The 27198-nt window shown below is 44.1% G+C and overlaps 1 protein-coding gene across 4 annotated transcripts in view; it reads right to left on the bottom strand.

The window, feature by feature from the left end:
- LOC135221768 (solute carrier family 35 member B1-like) overlaps positions 1 to 27198 on the bottom strand; it is a 120098-nt gene that overhangs the window by 68229 nt on the left and 24671 nt on the right. For all 4 annotated transcript variants that reach the window (XR_010316087.1, XM_064259586.1, XM_064259585.1 and 1 more), the window contains exon 3: positions 19325 to 19455. Coding sequence is in view for 3 of the 4 variants with exons in the window: in XM_064259586.1 (XP_064115656.1) it covers positions 19325 to 19455 (131 nt within the window). In the remaining variant the exon portion in view is untranslated. The remainder of the gene's footprint in view (positions 1 to 19324; positions 19456 to 27198) is intronic.

Here is a 27198-nt window from a genome sequence, read left to right as displayed (position 1 = left end):
TGAGTTCTTTCACATTTAAGTGGAACGACCTTTGTTCTGGGAACCATATCCCTGACATTTTGCTCTTCTCAAAAAAGAGCGCCCCATCCCAGATCTGACGCATCTGAGTAGAAATTCAGGTCTGGGTTCAACGGAAAAAAAGAGACTTTCCTTGAGATATCTTTTCTTGGAATTCCACCAGAGAATATCTTTCCTTGGAATTCCACCAGAGAAGGTCCTATTTTATTTCCCTCGTCACTGGAAACACATACGAGTCCAGAAGAACCTTCCTGTTCCAGCTTGCTTTCAAGAAGAACTGAGGGGTCTGAGATGTAGTCTGCCCAGATGTACAAACTATTCCACTGACGATAGAAAACTGAGGAGGCTCATCCAATTGTTGGATGAGCATTCTTCCAGAGAAGGAATCTCCTGTACCTTCTTTATGCAAGATTCTATTCGTTTTGGTGTCAGAAAAACCCAAAAATCCTGAGACACTATTACTGTCTCAAAATACTGAATCTTCTGATAGGGGATCAATTGGGACTTCTGATGGTTTACTAGAATTCCTAAATCCTTTACTAACAAGAGAATCTTCCTGAGGTTCTCTGTGCATTGACTCTAAGAAGCCAATCGTCCAAATGCAGGGAGATTCTCATCCCCTGTAGGTGTAGCCACTTTGCAATGGGAACCATTACTCTAGTGAAAACCTGAGGCACTGTCAACAGGCCAAAGCAGAGCCCAAAATTGATAAACCTTTCCCTCGAACACAAACCTGAGGTATTTCTTTGAGCTGGGATGAATAGGAACATGGAAATGTGTCCTGCAGGTCTAAGGACGTCATCCAATCTCCTGGGCAAATGAATGACAGGACTGATTGGTTTGTTTCCATCTTGAATTCTGTCTAAAAGACAAAGTTGTTGAGAGTGCTGTCATCCAAGATGGGCCTCCAGCCCCTTGATGACTTGGGGACCACAAACAGATGGTTGTAAAAAACTGGAGATTGAACATCCTGCACTGGCTCTATTGCCCCCCTTTTTAAAAAGACGTCACTTCTGCAAGCGCTGAAAACTTCTCTGACCCTTGCAAGTAAGCAGTCAAGACGACTAGTGCTTTGACTAAGGGAGGCATTTTCAGAAAGAGGATGACATAACCTCCTTTCAGAACCCTCACTATCCAGGCCTTTGCTCCCTTTTCCTACCAAACGTCCTAAAACGAAAGAAGTCTCGCTCCCACTGGAGCACAGAGGACGCTTCACCTCACTTGTGAGAGGAGCCTTTAGCAGAGGTCTTCTTGACTGCTTTCAGGCGAAACGAGTGCTTCCTCTGAAACGGGAGAATAGTTTCGGTCTAGACTGAAAGGACTGTGGCCTTGAAGGAAGAGACAGCTTCAAATTTACAGCAGGTGTCTCTTTAGGTCACCTGGTGGACTGAGCAAGAAGATCCTGGGTGCTTTTCTTCTGCAACTCGGAAGCTGTGTCAAGGACTGTAGGCTGGGGAAACAGGTATCTTTTATCCAGCAGAGAATACAGCAACACCGATCTCTGAGCAGCTGTAACTCCCTTAGAGGTGTACAAGCACCAGAGCTAGCTCTTCTTCAAAGTGCCTAGCGTAAAAATGAAGTTTTCATAATAAAACTAATATTGTAATACTTACCAGAGCACCTGAATTAGCCCTGGTCACTGACCAGCCCAAACTATATCCCCACAGATTTACCCACTAAGTGGGTAATTTCAACTGTCAGCATTAACAACACTGCAGGTAAAATCTAGTCAAATGAGTTACCTGTGTTACTGTTGGCAATGCTGGTGCAAATACCAGCCACCCGAGGCCCATCTCCTCAACTTGAATCATTCACTATCAAATTGAAGTGGGGAGGGTGGGAATCATTCAGGTGTTCAGTTAAGTATTACAATATTAGTTTTATTATGAAAACTTCATATTGCAATACACTTCCTGAACACCGGTATTAGCCCGATTAAAAAAATTCTAATGGAGGTGGGATCGATCTAATTCAGCCCAACCTGTCCATGGAGCATACGCAGGTATCTCATTATCAACCTACCATGTATAAATGTATGTATCCTTACCTAGTTATCTAACTCGGTAGGTGAAGATGTTTGCAAAGTAAGTACTTCAACGTCAGTGTTGAGTCTAAGGTACTGTGCGTGAGTCAGAAGTACTCCCATGTGGTAATCTATACTTCTTATTCATGGAGGTAAAAGCAAATCTCCTCACCTAGTCATCCAACTCAGTAGGTAAGGATACTTGCAGAAGAAGTACTTTGCCGTCAGTGTTGAGTCCAAGGTACTGCCTGAGTCTGAAGAACCTCCCATGTGGTAATCTATACCTCTCATGTATGGAGGGGAAAAGGCAAACCTCCCATGTGGCTATTCAGCCTCTCATGTATGGAGAAGTTGAGTTTGCAGGACCTTCGAGTTCTCTACTACTCACTGACGCAGATGACTGTGCTGAAGAAGATGAAGTTATTCCAACATGACCACCAGGATCTGCCTAACCTCAAGGACACTAAAGGAACAATACACTCAGTTTAAGCTTGACCAACAGAAACTCTCAAATTCATTTAGATTATCACTGACTACCTAAACTTCTAACAACCTAATGATACCAAGCTAATTATAAAACAGAGTTGACCGCAACAACAGGACCCAGCGAGTAACCTTTCTCTGAAGAAACTGAAAATCCCTAAGGTAGAGCATCGTAAAAACCCACCCCGACTCTCAAATAACGACCTCCAAGATTGCTGACACCAAAAAATTCTTCCAGAAACCCGAAGGGTAGCCATCCGCAACACTTTGCGCCCTTGGATGCAAAGCGCAACTCGAAGGCTCCAAAAGCGATGAAGAACCAACCGACGCTTGACTAATAACTCCTCCCAAGAAGAAACTAATTGAACTTTGGAAATAGAACCAAATGGAAACCTCTGTCAGTCCTGTCCAACAGCACTGAACAGGAAAAAGGAGAAAGGCTGAACACCCACAAGAGCAGCACCCAAGAACCCAGAACTTACTACACCTGGGTGCCTGATATCAACACCTGACATACATGATCCCATCATATCTGAGCCAACCGATCCGGTTGCGCAACGATATACCAACAAGACGATGATAAACTCCTGACTGCTGAGCTAGTCGTTCTCGAATGCACAATCCTGTATGGTCGCAACCCCCGACACGATGACGCAACACCTGGCCGACCGCCACCCCTCCCAAGAGCCAATCGTCCCCAGTTCTACAAATCATGTACGTATGTACCAACTAAAGGCTATGACATAACCCTGAGCTTGCCTCACTCGACTGCGCATACCCGCACTACCCAGTAACGCCCACCCCTAAGAGTCAACCACACTCTGTTGCACCAAATGTGTACTAACCAAAGACAATGACATAACCTTGAGCCAGTCTCACTCAACTGCAAAACCCCACACCAGCCAGTGACTATGACATAACACCTGGCTGACTACAAATAGGCGAGCAACACCTCCTAAGAGCAGAGAGGCTGCAAAACGCGATCCAACAAACTCCGGTTACACCAATACTAAACCAGGACAGGAGTCTAGAGCTGAAACTATATTGATCAAGTGAGGAAAGGAAATACTCCTGGAAACCCCGGAACCAAGGCAGAACCCACATTGAGCCCCTTGAAGGAGGAACAGAAAAAACCACAGGAAAAGGTTGAGAAAGAAGAAGTAGAGAAAAGGAAGAAGCCACACTCGGAGTACCCATCAGAGCACCTAACGGTGACATTGTGCAGGTGAAGAACCAACTTGCGGGGCACATAAAAGTGCCTTTAATGACAGGTTATGAACTGTGAAACTAATGGAAGCCACAAAAGGAAATTACCAGCTACCATAACAAAAGGAGGCCAAGAGCACAAACGGTACTAGTGGTGCAGATGAACTGCCAACGGCTGTAGCTCCCCCCTCCCCCCCCCCGCTGGTAGGCACATTACATCTCAAACCCCGAAAGTATAAAATGGGGAACAGAAGAATGATTACCAGCTACCCTATTGAAAGGAGGGGCTGAGGACATAACCGGTGCTGATACAGTCAACGATGGTACAGACAAATTGCCACCTGCCATAGCCCCCACAAGAACCACAGAGGACACATTATGTCTCCAACCCAGTACAGGATGAAAATACGAGGTTGCGGAAGACTCCACAACCACCTGTGAAGCATCCAGACCAGCAGCCTGAGAACTACAGGATCCGTGAAAGGTGCTAAGAAGACAGCCCTGCCAAAATTACTTCCCTCAACCCCAAAGAGAGAGAGAGGGAGTTATCAAAACCCCCAAATTTCAGGATTGGAACAATAAAAACTCTTTGCTCTGCTGTGTTAATGGCAAAGAAATAAGATGAGCAAGAGAAGACTCCGAAGCGAACTCCGAAGAATGACCCAATGAGGAAGATTGTGTAAAGAAATCAGAAGATGTTTTAGAAGAAATTAAGAGAGAAAGAAACTAGACTGACTCCATTCCCCATGATAATCTAGACAAACAATTCTTCAAGACATGATTGTGAATGCAGTCCGTATTCAAGCTACTGTAATTCATCTTACAATAGTAATTCGATTTTACGATGGGGTTAGCAATTAATATAGGTACAACTATATTTTGAAAATAAGTCTTTCTATATCACACGCAGCTGGAGCAGGCAGCGAGAAAGTTGAGTTGAATACTGAATTTAAGAGAAGAAAGAGAAAATGAAAGGAGGTAAAGTAAAAGGAAGGCAGAAAGAGAGAGGCCAAATTACAATTGTCTAACTTCTCTACCTCCATATCTTTACACCATCCTCTAAGTTAATAAGTATTGCCTTAACGACATACTCGTTGTATAACTGTGTACAGCCATGAACAACCGAACGAGAAACTGCTAATACAACCAAACCCGATAGCAACATCCGTTTATTGTATTCAATTAGCATAAGACAGTAAACACTTACCGTAGGTATAAATGGTGTCATATAGAATAGGACTGAAATAATTTATGTAACCACTTTCCTTGCTGTGAGACCATTATGGCAATATACAGGCAGTCCCCGGGTTACGACGGGGGTTCCGTTCTTGAGACGCGCCGTAAGCCGAAAATCGTCGTAAGCCGGAACGACGCTTGGAAATATGTCTTAAACTAATAAAAAGAATTTATTAAAAACCCTTACTTTGTAATCCGTTTGGTTACACTACATGTTGTTTCCTGTAGTTTTTTTTTTTTTATGTACAACCTGGAGTTATTTTCATAAAAGAATGCTGGTTCTTGAAGGTAAAAACTATTGTAATCCTCTGGTGACACTACATTCTTGAAGTTTTATGTACAACCTGGAGTGATTTTGCAAAATCTTGAGGGCTACAAGAACAGCTGATTACTATTTACGTATCATATAGACTAATTAAAGTAAATGTATCTTTAAATAGGCTTATATATTAGTATCAACAAAACATTTCCTGCCATGAGTCAGAGGCCGTTTAATGAAACGAACACTTCTCTGTCCTATCTGTTCAGAAAATAAACGTTACGTCAATCCCCGAGACCATTGTTGCCAAAGCGTCTCTCTCTCTCTCTCTCTCTCTCTCTCTCTCGCTCATCTCTCTCTCTCTCTCTCTCTCTCTCTCTCTGATCAAATTACATTGGAAACTTGACATACGATTGCCCTAATATACGAATGTTTTGAGATACAACAGAAAATTTGCGAAAATACAAGCTTTGATATACAACGAAATATTTGAGATACGATTTTGCGATGAGTGTTAGTTGTATAGGCGACCGATAAATGGCGTTCAGTCTGTTTGTTTGTTGGTGCTGCATGTTAACACGTCGTTGTTTAGTTCGTTGTATTTGCGCCTATTTTTCGTGTTATTTTGTCTATTTTATTATTAACCATGGGTCTCAAAGCTAAAGACAAAGCAGGTGATAAGAAAAAACCCAAGAAAATGATTTCGATGGAAGCAAAACATGAAATTATAGCAAAGTATCGTCGATTTGGCAAACGAGTATGGTCGAAATCCTTCTACAATATCCACGATCATCAAGCAGAAGGAAGCTATAAAAACCCCCGAGACCATTGTTGCCAAAGCGTCTCTTTCTCTCTCTCTCATTCTCTCTCTCTCTCTCGTCTCTCCTCTGTGTCGCTCTCGTCCTCTCTCTCTCTCTCTCTCTCTCTCTCTATCTCTCTCTCCTCTCTCTCCTCTCTCAGAGACTCAAATAAATACGTACTGGATAATGTCTCTCTTTGGATACTTCGATTTTGCCAAATATTGAGGGCTACAAGAACAGTTGATTATTATTTACGTATCATATAGACTAATTAAAGTAAAAACGTATCTTTAAAATAGGCTTATATTATTAGTATCAACAAAACATTTACTGGCATGAGTCAGAGGCCGTTTACGAAACAAACACTTCTCTTGTCCTTTAACTCGAAGCGTCGGAAGACGCTCTCTCTCTCTCTCTCTCTCTCTCTCTCTCTCTCTCTCTCTCTCTCTCTCTCTCTCTCTCTGATCAAATTACTGGATAATGTCTCTCTTTGGATACTTGGAATTTGCGTTGTAATCTAACCAGAAACTTAGTTTTGTTATTATTACTGGAAACAAGCAATGATTTTTTCATTATTTGCGCTTTTGGACTGTTATATGTAAACTAGTATGTATTCATTCGCTCGGAAACTAGTTCCGCATATGAGGCGTCACTAAAAAACATAGAAAAATACAACATAAAAAGTGTCAAAAATCATCATAATCTCAAAATTTTTGTTGTAATCTAACCAGAAACTTATTTTTATTAATATACTGTGCTAAACTATAAAGGATTTTTATCATAGTATGCGTTTTTTAAAAGCGTCGTTAACTCGGAGCGTCGGAAGCGTCAGCGTCGTAACCTCGGAACAAGCGTCGTACCCAGGAGGCGGATTTTTCCATTGAATATTTAAGAAAAAGCGTCGTAACCTCGGAACGTCGTAAGCCGGAACCGTCGTAACCCGGGGACCGCCTGTAATTGTAACTGTAAATGTAGCTGAAGCTGATAAGGTAATCATTATGTGCATCGGCAACATGGATAAAACTCGCAAACTTTTATATGAATTCAAACACAGCTGTGGTAAAAAGAAAAAAACTACTAGCATGAAAGAGCTCATTTACTGTTGTTTTCACACCGATTAAAATTAATGTAAAGCTTGAAATACCGATGAAAATGAGTGAAAACGAACTTAATCACAGAAATTTACGCAATCTATTAACAGAGGGAAAAAAATTAGTTTACAATGAGATTTATTAGTCAAATTTGGACTTAAAAATTATGTCGTAAGACAAACAATATGACTACGTTCCATTGAAGTAAAGTATCCAGATATTCATTTATGCTAACTAGGAACAAGAACATTTGCTGAGACATAGTGAGATGATTGCATCTGGAGTGAAGGAAATTGATTAGTCAGCATCTCTGCCTGCCTTGGCCACGTCCCCCCTTACCAGTAGGGCTGTGTTAACAGCAAGCTTGTAATTGTAATTCAATTGAAATAATCAATTACACATTTTCAAGGTAATTTAAAGTGTAAATCTTTAATCTATTTGATATTAAATTTCAGTTGTAATTTGTAATTTGATAATACAACTGGTAACTATATTTGTAACTGTCACTGCCATAAAGCATTACGTAATTGATGACAGAAATTCATCTGCTAAACAGACGAAGAAGTCATACCACTGAATTCCATCTTGGAAAGCAATGAAATGTACAAATTCCTTATGATTTCTGATTTACATGGCACAAGATACCATTATTAGCTATGTTAAAATGTCACCATAGTTAAAAGACCGCCTTTCCACTTGACTACTGCAAGACAAAAGCATGGTATAGGTGGGGAGGAGCTTAGTTATGTCAATCAGAGGTAGCCAATCAGGGCCAAGAAGTGCTATGGGAATAACGCTACCTTCCTCTATATACCTTAGCTGAAAATGAGTTAAATATGGCGAGGTAACTCGCATAAGCCATCAGCTGAATCCCGAACGAAAATATGACCACTATATAAGTATTTCAAATACGATAATATGAGGATATATACAATGTTGGATTATGTAGCTGGCAAGCCTACGCAGTCCAACAATGCTGAAGTCGGACCGAATCTGATTCTCATTCTTGTTCAATTACATTTTTGTACCGAATATCATACAATCCGATTCTCGTTTCATGTTCAATTACTCTGGTACAGAATCATCATAAGTCAGAATGCATTGAACCTCCAGGATTGGCCAATATTAGTAATTACTATAGCAATATGTAGTACAGAGTATACATTTAGACTTGGCTACTATTGCTAATGTTATTCAATTTCGCTTGTACTGAATTATCATAAGTCAATATGACAATTTGTCGAAAATTGCATTTTTCCTAACTATACAAACCTGAGGTCCTTTAACAATAGGAAGGTAACTAGCGGCAGCTGGGACGGTCGTAAGCTTCGAACAAGGGGAGAACGGTAGTTAACTGCTTGTCCGATCGTGCGCGCGCCCGCGCGCCTGAGAGGTGAATAATCACTTTTGCTTTAGGCCCATGCAAAAAGTTGCAGAGTGAGGGGTGGCATGAGGTGGGACTATATGTAAAGGACCTCAGGTTTGTATAGTTAGGAAAAATGCAATTTTCGACAAATTGTCATTTGTTCCGATACGTAATACAAACCCTCGGTCCTTTAACAATAGGAAGACTCACTTCTTGGTGGGAGGAATCCGAGTCTTTTTGGTGAACAGACTGGTGTTCGTCCAACCCTGGAGTGCCTCCCTGGTCGTAAGAGCAAGGGAGGGATCCAAACCTCTGTCCGATTGATCGGGGTGTGCACCGCAGGATCAATGGTCAGACCTCTGGGCCAAGTACTAAGAGAGAGGCAAGCGTATCTCTTCGTACCAGCAAGCAAGAACTTGTTCCTGTTTGCAAGAGACAATCATAAAATGATGGGTTTGTCTCAAATTGGCATCCACTTCCTCCCCCTTGTTGGAGGAAGTGGTGGATATTTACTCCTATCCCTACTGAAAGGGATAGGATGGTGCTCTATTGAGTAGCTCCACCTGCATCTCGTCCTTACCCAGCAGGGTGACGACCGTGTCCCTCTACCCAGAGGTAGAGGGAAGAAAAAGATGGGAAAAGGAGCCAGTCACACTCTCATTCCTCATCCATTCTTACGGTCACACCAGGACTTCGATGCTGTTCAGCCTGCGAGGGTCTGGGTTAACTACACAACGTGTTGAGCAACCACCACGGTTCCCAAGGAAAAAGATCCAAGGAACTGTGGGCAATATCCCGAAGGTAGAAGGAGGTGCATGCGGTCCGGTTGGACCAGGCGCCTGCCTTCATTACCTGCGCCACGGAGAAGTTCTTGCGGAACGCGAGAGAATGATGAAGAGGCGTCCACACTCATCCTGGGTGTCGAGTTTCTTCAGACAGCTCCGTCGCGCCTTCACAGTACAAAGCAGCATAGCCTTCGTATCGGAGGCGGTGAAGTCCATTAGGGAGGGTATTGTGAAGGACTCGAACCAATCGTCAGTTACCGAAGGGTTCTGAGTCTTCGCTACGAAGATCGGTACAAAATCGAGCGTCACAAATCCCCATCCCTTTGTGCTTGACTTCTCAAGAGAAGTCATGCAGTTACCTAAGACGAAAAGAAGGGAATAGTCGTATGACCTATCCCTCTTCTCGACTTTGGTTATGTACAGTACTCATACTGACAAGCTATTAAGACGAAGTAATGATTGCTCTGGAACAACCGAACTAAGTCCACAGCATAGTTCGTAACTGACTCGGGCGCTCTGACAGCTGCCGACTGACTGGTTCAGAATCAGTAGAGGCAAGTTGTCCAAGCATCCGGGTAAGTCACGTGACCTTCGCCCTTTAAAGAGTTATGCTGAGAGACCAAACAAATAAAATATTTGTTAGTCACCGATGCCGGATGGCGCGGCGATGATTCTCTTAATGCATAAGCTCAAAAGGCGAAAGTCAATTGCTTTCAAAAGACCGAGGTCCCTGATGGCAAGAAATCTCATAGACGTTGAATCTCAGCTTAAGGAGAAACAACACTATGTGACGTTGAAGACGAAGGTAGGCAATGAATGCAACCTACGTCTTCCAGCTGAATCGAGAGAAGGAATCTCAAGATTCTAAACCTGTGCTTACAAATGACTGAAAACGCTAACCGCCATTTCATTGCTGTCCGGTGTGCATGAAAGCGGGCGTTCTTCAGTAATGAAACACAGGGGAGAGCCGCCTGAAGAACTGCTTCTCATGGGCTGAACGTTTGGAAGTAGAGCTGGCAGGTGTGGGAGTAGGCGATGTCTTTCAATACATCTGCTAATCCGGGGTGAACAATGAACAATTGCACACCTCCGAATACAAGATATTTTGAGGACAAACTCAGATTCCGCAAAAATCATTCGCATTATCGAGATACGATGCAGCAAGAGACTATTACAGAATTCTGTTACCGTGCGGTAAACAGAAAGATGAGAGTCGAATAGATATCTCTGTTTAAAATTCTCGCAATACCGAAGACGATGAATACTAGCGTCACAGCAGTAGATGGTCATTCATGTATGCGAGAATCCCCGTTAATCAGAGACTTAAGTCCGTGATTGTTGGGCAGAGATACGGTTGGTATTCAATCAAAGCAGGTGAGAAAGACATAACCAACCGCCCATCTCGAAGCGGCAGCTGGTACTGAAATGCCTCGGGCAATTCAATACGCAGTAGCTGTCGCTGACTCGTCATCCTGAGTTGCCAAGTAATCCTTTCACGAAGGAATGCGTTCGGCTAGAACCACCGAGCATAAAAAGATATGCTCGAGCAATTATATTTATGCGAAACGAATTTCAGTAAATATAAAAGCTTAAATGGTGTTGTTGTGACAACACCATAAGTATATAAAATTGAAACTGGAAACTCCTGGGAGGTTGCAGGCAACCCCGAGTTGCAGTTCAATTAGAATACTTTTCGTCTAAGTCGCAATCCGTAGAATAACCAGGATATGCGCCTACCCCTCGGACCATTCAACTGCTTAGCAGAATCATGTCGCGAGGTTAATATACGTAGTATATTTGTAGGATTCTGAACAACGATCTCCATCCTAAATTCTTTCCTTCAAGAAAACAAAATAAGGATTGGAGATCGACCACCTTCGGTCTCTATGAAAGAGAGTGAAGAAGTCTTCCTCGAAGGAAAGCTTCAATGGTGAACAAAATACTAAGACGATAGTTCAAGCCAAACTGGATATTCCCGTCCGTTCTTCTCTATTCCAGGTTGGTCGCCTACTGTGAGATAGTCTTCTTTCAGCAGCAGTCTTCTTCCTAATGCTAGAAATTCCAGGAATTCGAGCATAGGCGAGGTTCCCGATTATCGTGTAACATATCGGGGATTCTCGTCTCGCTCACTTTGGACCGTGGTCTCACTTAAGTGTTTGGAGATCGTAAGAAACTCTAACACTCTGAATGCGCTAGAAATTCCGTAGAATTCTAAGCAGTCTGCGAAACCCCCACCGAATTCGTCAAACGATATCGGCTGGTGGTCCTCTCGATTCCCGTAGAAATCGAGAATGGGGCAGGATCCCTCCTCAACGGACCGGGGAGCTTACGTCAGGTAGGACCCGAAGGTCCCCCCGGTAGCGCAGTCCCCAACGTGGGATCCTACAGAGAAATCTCTGAAGGATCCCTCCCCTTTCCCTCGTAGCCGTAAGGAGAGAGGGAATGGGGGAGGAATGGATACTCGCTCGCCTTCCTAGTGGAACTAGCAGTTGGAGAAGAGTAGGAGCAGCCTCTCAGAGTCTGGGAAAACGTATCGTCAGGAGAAAACGTTTTCCCGAGGAGGGTTACGAACTCTCACTGTAGGTAAGGGTCTGCCGCCACTGTGAACGTCGTCTGGGTGGGGCTGATCGACACCTGACAGGAGAGAGCCGATAACGTCCTCCGACTCATTCCAGTCCTCGTCGAGGTCGAAACCTCTCAGGAGGACCGAAGGAGTATTTAAATACTGTGTCCGAAGACACGTAGAAACGCCGCTGCGCAGTAGAGGAGGTGGAAGTAGCTTGATCGACCGGCCAGAACTGATGAGAGCCTTCTTGTCCGGAGACGAGAGACTCTGGTTCAAGACAGAATCGAAGCTCCGATCGCGGCAAACCCACCGTCGGTTTGGGTTCCCTCTCGGGCCCCAAAACGACTCGAGCAGAGACATGGGCTTCTGCCTGCGGTGGGAGCGGCGATCCTTCCCCCAGGTCGTTGTGCTGACGAATCAGTGCAATAACCTGGGCAAAGTTACTCTGAATCTCGGAAGTTACAGCGTCTTGAGGAGTAGGACCGTCCAGTCCCTCCAACAAGAGCAGCTCCCAAGACCCTCCTCCTTCAGAAGAAGGACCAGCAACAGATCCCTGACGGTTGCCTCCAATCACTTGCGCGTACGTCCTGGCTGGTCCTAAGACCATACCTGGCACGTGCGGCGTAGTGACGGGATCGTGAGCGGCGCATCTCTCCCACATCACTCCTATATACCTCGCTCTTCCTGGCGTATGCCGAGGAGTTGAAGGTATCGGAGAGACAGAACTGACTGACACACCCCTCCCCCCCCCTGACGGTCGCCTCCAATCACTTGCGCGTACTCCTGGTTGGTCCTAAGACCATACGTGGCACGTGTGGCGTCGTGACGGGATCGTGAGCGGCGCACCTCTCACGATCACTCCTAGCTACCTCGCTATTTCCCAGGGTAGCCCGAGGAAGTTGAAGGTAGTGGAGAGGACAGACCCTGACGCTCCCCCCCCCACTCGCTGGCAGGACCAGCGTACGTGGGGGGCTGCAGCCGATCACCAACCGCGGTGGGGATCGATCTGCAGGCCTGGCCGTGCCGCTCACCTGTGGCGAGCGGCTCGACTGAGCACGTCGACCCCGGTCCCGTGCGTCAGACGAGCTGCTGCTGGTCACCGTATCCGCCCGGTCCCTGTGGGAGCGGCGTTCAGGTGACCTGCAGAGCTCGCTTTCGCGGTGAGACCGTGAGCGTCCTCGCGGCACGTCAAACCGCTGGTACCAGCCGAGGCTGGTACCGTCGGTCGAGGGGACCTGGGGGACCTCTTCCCAGCCTCAACCGTGGCCGGTCAGAGACCGTCACGTCCACGAGAGGTACCGGCTGGTCGCTACGAGAGCGGCCGCTGGCCTGGCGAGAGTGCACCTGAGCGGCTTCTCGACAGTCTTCTGCTCCGTGCCTCGGTCATGACGCTGAGCGAACTCAGGCGTCTTAACTTTGGCTGCACGGTCACCCGAAGGAGACTGTACACTCGGAACTTCTCGCGGATGAGAAACCGAGCCGGTACCTGGCTTAGCAGCAGAGCTGCCAAGACCAGGCGAGGGTGTACCAGCGGTAGCCAGCACACCTTGGTCCCCGTCTTCTTCTTCTTCTCAGAAGGGGAGAGACGGGCCCCGTTCCCGAAGGAAACAGGAGGACCAGCAGAAGAAACCCCCCCGTCACACCGGAGTGTGACGAGCCCTTCGAAGTTCCCGAAGGAGTCTTCTTAGGGGGAAAAAACCCCGGTTACCAGCTGTCGCTGCGAGAGCGGCCGCTGGCCTGGCGAGAGTCACCTGAGCGGTTCTCGCCAGCCTTCTGCTCCGTGCCGTGGTCTTGGCGCCGAGCGAACTCTGGTGCCGAAACTTTGGCTGCACGGTCTCCCGAGGGAGAGAGTACACTCGGGATCTCCCGCGAACGAGAGACCGAGCCGGAACCTGGCGTAGCGGCATCCGCCGCTAGCACCAGGCGAGGAAGTACCAGTGCTAACCGATACTCCTCGGTCCCCGTCTATCTCTTCTTACGGAAGGGGAGACGGGCCCCGCTCCCGAAGGAGCAGGAGGACCAGGCAGAAGGACCCCCCGTCCCACCGAGGTGGGACGGGCCCTTAGAAGTTCCCAAAGGAGACTTCTTAGGGGGGGGAGGCAGCCTTCTTCTTCTTTGGCTTATGGGCCTTAGAAGTCGATAGCAGCAGACGAAGACGAAGATGACACCTTCCTCTTCTTCGTCAGCTCACGCAGGACAGTCGTCAGGTCCTCCATCCAGGCCGGAGTCGGGCCTATTGCCGAAGCAACACGGCCGACTGCACCTGTCCGGAAGGACCTGGGACTGGGGAAGACACACCATGGGCAGACCAGCATGGACAGGCGCAGGAACCAGGAGCGACAGGAACAGCAACCAGCTCAGGAGCGGCAGCGGTAAACACAGAAGGGACAGCCAAGCCAGTAGCGGGAACCACATCAGCGACAGGTACGGCAGGCCCAGCCATCGCCTCGTAGAATCATCGGCAGCCAGCGGGAACCTGGGTACTGGCGGCCGGTCCAGGGGGGAGCTGCTGGAACAGCGGAAGTCTGGGGCAGGCAACACGAAGACAACACAGGCGGCGGCGGCATACCCCTCCTCGGTACGGCGGCGACCGGCCCTAGAAGCGGCAGACGGCGTCACCGACACAGCATGGGGAGTGTAGACCAGCGGGGGGAAGCAGCATAAGCGGCGTGGAGGTTGTAGTGGAGACCGCTCCAAGGTCCACCGCCCCCAGAACCTCGCTAGACGCTGCAGCAGATCGTGGATGCTAGGCACGCCCTGCAGCTGCAGTGGCCCATACCTGTCCAAGGTCGTCTCCCACGGATGTAGCACCTGCGGTAGCACAGACAGATTAGTAAGAGGGGTTCCCTCACGCACGGGGGGGAGACATGCCCCACCCCGAACGGAAGGAAGACCCCAAATACAAAATACGAGGAAGCTGAGCGGGGGGGCAGGAAAGAAGACGAAGAATCGGATACCAAGGGAGTCGCGGGAGAGCTTTCCGACGACTTCCTGGCAGACCTTCGCTTCCCCTACCCCCGCACAGCAGTGAAAAGTAATATGAAAATGAAACAGAATACTGCACTTGCGATTCACTTCATAGAACTTAAAGGGGGAAAGATCAATTCCCGGGTAAGAGCGGAAACTTGATCCATAATAATATGATGCTATCATAAATATATATGAAAATGAAACAATACTGCGATTTTCACTTTCACAGCAATAAATCGTAAGGATTAATTCCCGGGTAAGAGCGGAAATTGATCCAAAATTAAATTTGATGCAATTAATAAATGAAAATGAAAAGAAAACTGCATTGCAAATCCACTTTCATTGCATTCTATTCATACAAAATAAGAGGCTCGTGTCGAGCGCAATCACGCTCTCGGCAACGAACGCACAGGGCAAAAATATAATGAAAAAGAGTACTTACATCTTTCAATTACACACTTTCGCCCAAACTACATGACTCGGCGCGAGTGCGCCCGCCCTCGGCACCGAGACATAATTCAAGTCAATTTCATGAAAAGAGCGGAAATCGCCGCCTCTACGGCGATAGCTCCATGTTGATTCATAATTAAGTAATGAAAATGAAAACAGTGTACTTACAGTTTCATTTTCAAGTCAAACAAACCATTAGTAGAAAACACAATATAAACAAAGCATACGACGATGAAACGGGCAGAGAGCGATGACGAACACGTCCTTCACACCCGCGGCCGAAAGCAAAAGTGATTCTTCACCTCTCGGGCGCGCGGGCGCGCACACGATCGGACAAGCAGTTAACTACCGTTCTCCCCTTGTTCGAAGCTTACGACCGTCCCAGCTGCCGCTAGTTACCTTCCTATTGTTAAAGGACCGAGGGTTTGTATTACGTATCGGAACAAATGCATTGCCTAGTGATTTAACTGATATTAATAAGTACCATACTGTATATGAATCAAGTCAAAACAACAACCTGATCACCAAGATTATCACTAATGTAAGATGAACCAAATTTATCCACAAAAAGAAAAAGGAACTTTCCAAGACAAAAGAGCGCTATGCAACACTTCAGAACCAGACAAACCAGAAACCACATCCAAACAACCAACCATGGACTAGAAACCTTCCTTGCAAAGAACTCGAAGCAGGAAATAAAACCAAAGATGGCTCTAAAGACAAACCTTCAAACTAGACATTCCAAGGGAGTCCGAACCCGAGGAAACCTGCACTTCTCTTCCTAAACACTTCGTAACCTATTATCGCTACTCGTCTGTCTCTGGCCTAACTTTACATTTAACCTTAGAACTTACACCTTGAGGGGGAAGAGGGAATCTGCAGCTAAACTCTCCCTGCTTTGGGGCAGAGGGGGGGTGGGGGGCAGTAGATCCTGCCCTTCGGGTTTGTGGTTTACCATGAACCGAGGCACCTGTTACGGCTGGTTCTGGAACAGGCAGGGGAGCTGAAAGAGAATGATTAGTATCACCTGCACTACTTCTACTACTACTATCTCTATTTCAATTAGCTTGGTCATGAAATTAGCAAACAAGTTAGACATTCTGTCTTCCAATTATGAACCGTTCCTACTCTAGCTCTTCTTTGCTTAACTCTTGCGATTTTGCCGCTACCTTCTATTTGCTCTTAGAGACTAGAGATTCCAACAAGTAAGGTAGTTCTTTAAGTGATCTAATGATCTAATCCTTATATTCTTTACATCTCTGTATGACATGCATTGCACTTCCCTACAGCTAAAACAAAAGGAATGCCTGTCATTTTGAGGATACTCAACCTTCGTTGCATGTAGCACAGGAATGCAGCATGCCGACATCTCAACCAGCAGCCGTTGGAGGCAAGGCTGATTAAGCAGAGATTGAGGTACGGATTTTCTTGATGAGGCTTGAGCATCTCCTCCCGACAATAACAAAGAAGTTCCAAAAACAACTGAAATACGATCCAAATTGGGGAAAATCAGATGAGACGTCATAAACAAAAGCCAAGGATATCAAACCCTATCAAGGCCTCAGTAAACACTGTGAGGGTCGGGCTAAAAGACCAAAAGTTCGCTGGGAGAAGGAATACGTCCTGCTCTCCACGCAAAAAAAGAACAATTGAGGAGACAGGCCTTTGGTGGCTGGTACAAATTGCACCAGCGTTACCAACGATAAAACAGGTAACTCATTTGACTAGATTTTACCTGCAGCGTTGGTAATGCTGACAGTTAAAATTACCCACTTAGTGGGGATATATTTTGGGCTGGTCAGTGACCAGGGCTAATTCAGATGTTCAGAGAGTGTATTGCAATAGGGAAGCTAGTTCATGGGAGCCGTCTGTGATTCCCCTGTCAATACAAGATAAAACTCTAAACCAGTCCAACAAAATAGTCTCTGGCAAGACCGAGCAAGATCTAGTTTTGTGGGCCAAAGCACCCACTGCCCAATCAAGAAAGTTGATAACTTCGAACACTTAGAAGATGTTCTTGAGTAGATGTGCAAGTTCCGAGGCCAAAAACAAAATCTTGGCTGACAAGAAAGCAGAGTGCCTGGCCGAATCTACTAATGCCGAGAAGTTTCCTTTGGAAGAGGCACAGATTCCCAAGGAGGGCACCTCTTTAGTGGCATAAGAGAGATACCTCCATCTCAAAATCCTAGAGGGACAAAAACTAAAAGAGGTACTGCCTTGATCCCTCTTTTCCACTAGCCATGCTCCTATGTCCTTAAATACCTTCTTTGCCGAAGAAGAAATCACCATCTTTCGTATTTTGGAGGATGCAGACAGTGCCTGAGATGAAGAAAAGCGCTTGAGAAGTAGTGGGCGCCTGAGGCGTTGAGGGAGCATTAAAAAGACCAAAATGTTGTCCAGTTTCAGCTGATTAAGGTCCAATTCAGTTGAAACAGCGGCAGCTACTGGACGGGGAGGAAGGGCCACAGGGCACTCAGCCGCAACTGTATCTTGCTGTGACTCCCTACCAACAGGTGCTACCTGCTACTTGTTGATAAAACAGGGTTATGAGGACAATGGGCACTTAACTGCTTCCAACATTGCAGGAGTAACAGCCACTGGGGAAACATTACCTTTTGAGAGGCTCCGGACTGTCCAAAAGACTGCAAGATGGGTGTGGAGCTCTAGACCTCTTTACAGGAACCACAGGTGGCACCGCTACATTCATAGAGGCCCTCTTAAGAAGCCGCGATGACAACAAGGAACTAGATAACTTATTCACTTCCAAAGAGAGACCTTTTCAGCAGTTCTCTGTTGCAACCTGGTCAACTACAACAGGTTGAACTGAGGGGACGACTGCTCATGCGCAGATCCCACCAACCTCCCTTGGGCTACCAGTTTGACTCCTCTCATGTACTGGGGAGTCCTATGCCAGTGGCCTTTGCCAAGGAGAGTCGATGGGATGAACAGCCACCCCCTCCACTAACACTGCACTGTCACTTTTTGCCTTGTCCATCAGGACTTTCACTGATGAGCAAAGTTGCTCCATCGTCTGAACTAACAGAGACGAAAGTTTTTCAAGCTTTCCTTCCGGGCTGGTGATGGGGTTGGGATCGGAAGTATGGGAGCCTGAAACTTATGAAGGTGGTACAGCAAGAGAACTGGGAACTGGGGCTAGAGAAATAACAGGAACATTAGAATTCGATGATCCCTGACTAGCTGATTTCGAACTAGCTCTAGCTAAAGCCTTTCTCTTCCTATCTCTATCCAATTTTCTTAAATGAGATTTCAAGTTCCTCCATGTTCTCTCATCCCAGTCTACACACTCATTACACCTTACATCCATAGAGCATACTACTTGCCTACGACATGAGCACAAGGTATGCGTATCGTAAGACTCTTTAGTCAATCTAGTCTTACAACCATTCAAACAATACCTAATGTTAGTAACAATATTGTCCAACATGTTGAGAAAAAAAAAAAAAAAAAAGACAGGTTGGTAATTAAGTCCACAAAAAATATCTAGCTCTTTAATAACAAGAACCTTAAACTAAATAGATAGCTGAATCAGCCAACGCAACGTAAATGTACTTCACCAAATGTTGAAAAACAAAACGATAAGTCAAAATTCCCGAATTAACTGCAGCTGACACCTAGTCTGTAGCCATCAGCCAGCAGAAACAAACTGAGCTCTTTGCCAAAAATCCTCTCTTTCCCCGAAAGTGGGCAGGGTGGTGGTTACCTAACACACACACACACAAAAAAAAAAAAAAAAAAAAAATATGACTGACAGAAAATAAGAGCAACACAAATTTTGGAATTTAACTACTGGGCGTGAAACTCTTAGCTATATAATTACATACTGGGTAAATTCCACAATTAAAATTAACACATTTAAATATTACAAAACTAACTATTAATACGTAATGCTTATAAGCAAAGACTAGTGCAGCATGCAAATACAATTTAAAAAACATGAGCTTTTCCAAATTAATTTTTTCTCAAAAGAACTCAACAATGAAAAATTCTGCAATAATTTACTGTAAGTGCTTTTTAATCAAAAGACAAATTAAACATGACTCCCTTCCTTACCTGAGTTGGATAATTGACCCACTGCAGTGCCATGTTGGACGACACCATGGCTAACAGGTACGTGAGAGAGCAGGAAGCGTAGTACACACGTTGAGTAGTGTCCTCACCCTGGCTCAGCACAAACTTCAGCACTTTTCATCCATAAACAAGCAAGGACAGGGATACCATTGTTATTCTTTGCAAAAACCAATCAAGTTCATTTCATCTCTACAGAAACCTCAAGAATGGACATTAGGGAAAAGAAACAACCTTCAAATTTCAAATTGTAAAGGAAAAAAAAGCCATTCCTCAGTAGCAGCAAAGCATGAGATCAGGAAAATGTATGTGAATAATAGGAGGATAATCAATTCAACATGCACTGAGAATATTCTTGATGTAAAATTCAGGAAAGGAACAGATAAAAGCAAGTTTTCAGAACAAAATACAGTATAGGAAAAATACCAAACAAATGTGTAAGGAAGTTTATCTGCATCTCCTATACAAAAAATCCTATGTTATATTACAGTAAAAATTACAGAGAGCAACTAAAATATGACATACAGCAAGGATATTACAAATATTTATCACAAATGCATATAGTGCAGATTGACCGAGATGATAAATTTAACTGTTTCTAACTACTCTAACTGTTGAATGCAGTACACATTCATGAACTTATCATATAAACATTCCTTACAGAGAAAACAGAAAAAAATAAATAAGGTATTTCATTCAAAGTAAAAAACAGGGTAAGAACGTATTATGAAGTACAGTATAATAACTCAATCAACACAGCATACAAAAGAATATGCATAATTTTCAGTGAATATAATCACAATAAATAGCTAAATCTTACAAACATCCCATCTACCTGTCTAATCATTATAAAAAAATCTTACTACCTTATTATAAATGTTTTACAACATCTTTTTGTTCAGTTGTAAAGAGATAATAATCTTTTTCACTGGTTAAAAGATGGTATTGATCCAGTCTTCTGATTTAGTTATATTATAATCTTCCTAAAAGCATTAACACTTTTATGGGCATCTTTTTAACAAGTAACTAAGGTACAGTAAAGAATGCATGGTGTGTGTACACACACACACCTCTCTCTCTCTCTCTCTCTCTCTCTCTCTCTCTCTCTCTCTCTCTCTCTCTCTCTCTCTCTAATAAAATGCATATCTAAATAGTACATTATAGTTAAAAGCAATGAGAACCAATAGATTAGCCATTAATTTTTTTACTAACTTCTTGTTCATATGACGGCCATTATATTTGCAAGAGAAACCTTACAGAACAGTTTCACAACAGTTTCATAATAAAATATAAACTTTCATAATAAATTTTGTTATTGGGATATGTACTTACCCACTGTTAAAGATAGCTTATATCTCAGAGGCAATAGGCAAGTCAGCATTCAAACAAAAGACTGAATGGCTGCCCAATGCCTGTCTAGTATACCTGTTCACCAGCCATGTTTTCAATGTTTTAGCTCGTTAGAATTCTCCCTAACAGCCCACTAAGCTGTGGGAAGGCTAGGTGGGATCTACCTCAACAGTAGGTAAGTATCCAAATACAGGCAGTCCCCGGTTATCGCCGGGGGTTCCTTTCCCGGGTGTGTGCTGATAAGCGAAAACTGTCCTTAACAAAAACTCGGCAATTTATGGCATAATAAGCACCCTTATGGCGCCATAGGGCACCTTATGACACTGATAACCTGAACTCGGCCTTTTATGACAACATAAATCGCCAATTTTATGGCGCTAGACAAACGCCATAAAACCAGATCATTGATAACAAAGTCAGCCGATATCCAGGGTCTGCCTGTAACACAATTGATTATAAGAACTTATGTTATGTTTTGGGGATGAATCTTACCTACTGTTAAAGATTGCTAATTCTCACATTTTTCACTGAAAAACTTAGCCTCAACATCATTCTCAGCTTGAAAATGAGTGCTTGCAATAAATTTACTCTTTAACTGCTGATAGTGCTAAATAAAAGGTTTCATTTTAAATAATTCAATGGAACTTATTCCACAAGCTCAAAAGAATCTGTAGATAAAATTTAGACCTGCGTCTAAAATCCTGAAAACTGATTTCGAGATGTAGGGGCTTCAATCTCAACACTTTAAGGTGTTGATCCTCAGCCAGATTCAATAGCACATAATTCAATACATACTGAGGAAAATATGGAATGTTATCCTTGAAAATGGACAACAAAAAAGTCTTACTATATCTAAGAAAGCAAAGGTGCTGAAAATTTCTCTAAAATGGCACCCTGAGTAATAGACAGACTGCTGCTTCTGACACAATGATACTGTTGTTCTTCACTTGATTAAGGATAGATCCTATGATACCTTTGAAAATCCCCTTATTGAGACAATACATTCAAGCGTCTTCAAGCGGTTAAGTGAGATGTAGAAGTTAGTGGAAATTCATGGAATTCTGTAGTTTGAGTTGATTTCCTCTTAACGGAAGAATAAGACATCTACCAAGAGGATCTAGAAAGTTTGAAAATCATGTGCTCTGAGGCTACAAGGGCTCTACAGGAGTCACTAAGCAATTCTTGAACTTGAAATTTGCTGAATACTTCTAAAGTAGATGGAGGGGGAAGGCCTATGAGTCTGAATCAAACCAAACTTAAGTAATCACTTCCTCTGCTCAATCCTGAGGGCCCTCAAAAGAGTGGACATTTCACTTAAAGCATAATCGACTGGTTGCTACTGCTCATCTGCATGCTATTGAGCCCATATCTGAGTGCCCCTCAAATCCCACAGCAACTGTCGAACTTGTGGATGTAATGGCCACTCTGTAAGTAGTTTTGTTCTTTCTGAATCCCCATTTGCGTAAATCACTGTCCTTCTGCAGGATGAATTATCAAACTAATATCATATTGTTCATTTCACTTAAAGCATAATGACACTAGTTAAAATTCTTTGTGTTGCACAATAGAGAAAATCAAAACCGGGATGTAGGCTTAAGAATAAAAACCCTTGGTTACAGAGTCCCTCCTACAGAACCTGACAACAATGATGATCCTGGATTACTTAAAAATTTAAAGACCATTAGTTATAGTCATAATCTCTTATGCCGAGACTACTTTAATTGAGCCTGATTATTCTGATTAAATTTCCTGTGAGGATATATTTCCTAACAAAAAAAAAGCCCTTGCCTCTTATGAAGCTTCCTTCAGGGCTAAAATTCTTCAAGAAGTAAGTGCCTATTCATCTTCTGACAGACAAGCCAGCAAATTTCAAGTATCATCACCACATCACTACATAAGAATGAGGAGGATTTAGGGAGTTGACTGAAAAACATAGTACACAAAGACTGAGCCAGGTGAAGCAACAGGTCCTTGGCCTATGAAATACTGTCAACAGAGTTGGCCAACTTGAACCAGTGAGTCAGTAGAAATGATTTCTTGCACCTTAAAATCTACACCATCTACCTATGGCCAACAAATTCCATGAACACTTGTAGAGGCACTGTACACAAACCTAAACAAAGCGCCTTGAACAGCAATACCTTCTATGGAAATACACTTTCGAAGGAACTTGCGTAACAGGCTGTAATGGTAAGAAAAATTTCTTTTGCATGTCCACTAAAATTCTGATGGTTATTTTGTAGTCACAAAAACCATGCTAGAAAAACCAAAAATTATGGGGACAGACACTTCATGTTATTTAGTCACAAAATGTCCCAGAATAACCGCCTATCTCCAATCATTTATGGAGGAAAGAAAGGCAGAAGTAAAATCCCAGTGAATTACTGCCTGGTCCATTTCATTCTCTCTATTTTACAACCTACTAAAGAAAGAGAGAATTCTGCTGTAGAAAACAAAGGAACAGCTATAGGAGATTGACTAGTGTAGGGTAACCAAGAAGGAATCATAACTCTCCTTCACTGCCTCCGCCATATAAGGTACTGCTCCTAAGTCTCTCCAAGCATGCCAGGAGAATTGCAACTGGCCATCTACCAGACTTGTACCAACATATATACTCCCTTATCACCTTAACCTGTGCAGCAGAAGCATGAGTTTCTCACTTCTTCCAAACCGAGTTAGTATAAGCACGAGAACATGACCCTGCAGCATCAGAAACAAATTAAAACTAAACATCTTCCTTGCTAAACTCCCACTTGCACCAACAACCCTTAAAGGTGGCTTCACAAATGGCATAGGCTGGCACCTCCATCTCTCTATGCTGACACAGAGAAGAGGCAATATACTGAGCATAAATTCAAGAGTAAAAGATAAAAACTTCAACAAGTTAGACTGAGACTCCATTTCAGCATGTCCAAAGGACTTTTCAGTCTAGAGTTTGCCTCTTCACAGGAAAGAGAAAAAGAAACCGAACCTCCTCCCGAAAACAGTTTAAGTGCCAATTAAGCACCTGTATCACAAGAGACAGACTTCACGACATCATAAAAAACCAAGAGAGGCCACAGCAAACCTAAAGGGAACTTTATGCACCCAAGTACAAAAAGTTACAAAATGCTCTAATTGGAGGAGAAAGCTTTGGTTCTCTTCTCCAAAAACTTAAGTGGCATCAAAATACTCAAAGACAAGTGAGACCTATTCTCTATGTGGCCTCTTTCCTTAAATAAAAGAGGATATACAGCAATGTGCAATGCTACAGCAAACGCCGATCAAACTGAAGGAATTTCCCTGATTCAAACTCTTCTTATGCGAGAGGGCAACAGGAGGAGACAGCTGGCGACAGGAGGCAACACCTGGCTATAGGAGACAACAGGAGCTGAGTACTGCATCACATCCACGACTCGACGAAAGGGAGACAGTCTTAAGTGACTTAGCTAAGTCCACACGAATCACCTGAGTGAAAGAAAACAAGGTGCTAAAACAAAATGGGAAAAGTTGGAAGGCAGGGGGGGAGAGGAGTTACGACTCTTCTGCCTAGTCCAAAAGAAAGTCAACATACAACACATCCCTAGAAAGCTATGTAACTACAATATCTAGCTTTATAATTAGTCCTATGGGTGATGACAACCACGTGTTGATGACGGCAGCAGTCACATACATATCAAAGATTAATGCTTACCAAAACGGTCCTTAGGCAAACACGTTAAACAAGATTCAGACCATGAAAAGGGAGATGTAGGTACTGGAGAGCACAGAACCCCATCGCCCCAGAACCAACCTGATTCCCTGGTAGCTGACTCTCTTGCAAAGTTCCACTGTTGCAGGGCAGTCCAAGGCTCGGGCTATGAACAGGTGAGGGCACCAACACCATACCTCTAACAGGGGAATGCAAAAATGAATACACATAATGGAGGGATTTGGAACGGTTCTGTCACAAACTCAGTTCAACTTGTAACAGAAGTTACACAAAAATCATTCCTACATAGCCTAGGAAAATGAAATTACAATACTGCGAATAGGTGCATAAAAGCCAAACTTCCCAGAATACCACCAATCGCCTACGTGCAATGGCAGCAGGGAGAATTCTGACAAGAACCAAAGCATTTGAAACACACCTGATAGAGAACAGGTAAACTACAATTATCTGGGCTGCCATTCGATCTTTTGTTTGAATGCTGACTTGCCTATTGATGTGGAGATATAAGCTAACTTTAACAGTAGGCAAGATTCATCCTGAATTCTCTCTCTTATACAAAATTCTTAATATGATATTGTAATGATACAATTAAGTTTGTTCATACTTACCTGGCAGATATATATATATAGCTGTATTTTTCCGAATCCGACAGAAATTTAAACACTTACGACACACGCAGTGGGAGTCAGGTGGTTAGTACCCATTCCCGCCGCTGGGAGGCGGGTATCAGGAATCATTCCCATTTTCTATTCATAATTTTTATTTCCACTGTCTCCTGAGGGGAGGTGGGTGGGTACTTGATTATATATATCTGCCAGGTAAGTATGAACAAACTTAATTGTATCATTACAATATCATTTTGTTCATGAAACTTACCTGTCAGATATATATATAGCTGAATCCCACCTTTGGTGGTGGGAGTAGACAGAATAGAAGATTTTAGGAAACATATATATGCAGATAATTGATATCTTGATTCCTTACCTGTTAGCATAGCTGACTTCGTGGTTACTGCCGCGTAAGTCTGCTTGTGCTACTAGAGTTGCCAGCGAGGTAGAGACCTATATAGCTGGTGCACTCCAGATGATCTGTCACAGGGGCGAGACCACGACGTGACTAGACCATATTGACCATACCATGAGGGCTAAGAAGTAAAATAAATATTAGATATAAAACAAATATATATCACCACCTGACCCACCTAGCCAAAGTTAAGGTGTGTTAACTAAGGCTTAAGAGTTAAGAAGTCACCGTTGTCGGCGACTCAACTACTAAATTAAGAGCTCTTCCTAACCATTTTCTACAGGATAGGATGAGTGGTACTTCTTGCCCCCAAGATTGTGTCTGCAGACACGTATGGCCCTAGCGAGCAGCAGATCTCATATGCCATCTTCACATCTCGCAGGGAGTGTGAATTGAACACAGAGTTGCTTTGCTAAAAACATGGTACTCAGGATGTTGCTGAGTGCCATGCTCTGTTGAAATGCTTCCGAGGCCGCGCCCTCACCTCGTGAGCATTCAAATCAAAAGATTTCAAATCTTTGTGCAAACACAAAGAAGGAGCTTTTTTGAAAGACCTCCTTAACAATAAAGCCAGGGTGTTCTTCGATATGGGCAAGTCTGGTCTTTTCGGAACACTGCAGATTGTCCGTACGACTTCGACTTTCTTGAGTTTTATGTAGATAAAACTTGAGAGACCTGACAGGGCACAGGACTCTCTCTGGCTCCTGCCCACTAACTTGTGCCATCCTTGCTTCCAAGCTCCTGGCCCAAGGACAAAAACGGGTTTCCATTCTTAGGCCATAACGAAAAGCTTAGAGAGCACACCGCCTTGTGTTCTCTAAAGCCAAAAACTTGTGACGATGGCTTAAAATCTCACTAACCCTCTTTGTCGTATCTAGGGTGGTTAGAAAAATGCCTTCCTGATCACATGCAAGAAGTTAACAGGTAGGAGATGTTCGAATGCTTTGACATCAAGAACTTCAGACTATGTCTAAGTTCCATATTGAAAGCTTCGATCTGGACATGCACAGTCAGTCCGTCTGTACTAACGTCAGGTGACCGACCAGTTGACCAGTCAGACGAATCAAGGACAGCAAGGCTGTACCCTGAAGACCATAAGGCACTATTCTTCGCTGAAGGATGAGTGTTTGGACTGCCTGGGCGATTCAAGCTAAGCAAACCTTGGGGGGTGTATCAACGCAACCCAACGTCGTTAGCGAATCAACTCCTGAGCCACTCCTGACTCGAGCTTCTGGTGCCAGGAGAAAGGAGCGAGGAGCAAAAAGGCGATTCAGTCCCGAAGGACGAATGCCTGACAGTCCAACCTGGTCTCATGTTAAACGATCATCGGGGGTGTATAAACGCAACCGACTTCGTCAACAAGAAACTCAGGGCTACTATATGTCTCCTGATCTCGCACGAGTGCTGGACTCCGAAGAAAAAGGGTCAAAAAAGGCGAGACAAAAAGTAGATGGTGAGCGAGTTTCGAGATTTCACAGAACTCAAAGATCGTGAAGGGCTTTGTTGTTTGACAGAAGCAAATCTCTGAGCCCAAAGGCCGTCAACAACATATTTGCGTATTCTTTAATAGTTGTGACTGCCAGCTTATCCCATTCTTCAAACGGAAAGGGAAGACTGCAATCTTATGCTGTCAACATCTCGATAGTCTGAACGTAGTCAGACTCAGAGCGGAGAGGTTATAGGTACCTTTCGTGTTAAAGGAGACCGACTCTCTCGGAAAAAGGTCCTTGGAAGGACGTGACCTCTGTGAATCTAGGGTCTTGAAGGCCAACATGGGGCGATTAGCGTCATTGTC

This window comes from Macrobrachium nipponense, chromosome 3 (assembly GCF_015104395.2).
Source record: "Macrobrachium nipponense isolate FS-2020 chromosome 3, ASM1510439v2, whole genome shotgun sequence".
Classification (NCBI taxonomy): Eukaryota; Metazoa; Arthropoda; class Malacostraca; order Decapoda; family Palaemonidae; genus Macrobrachium; species Macrobrachium nipponense.
The sequence above is the reverse complement of the archived record's forward strand: the minus strand, read 5'-3'. Positions and strand labels throughout refer to the sequence as shown.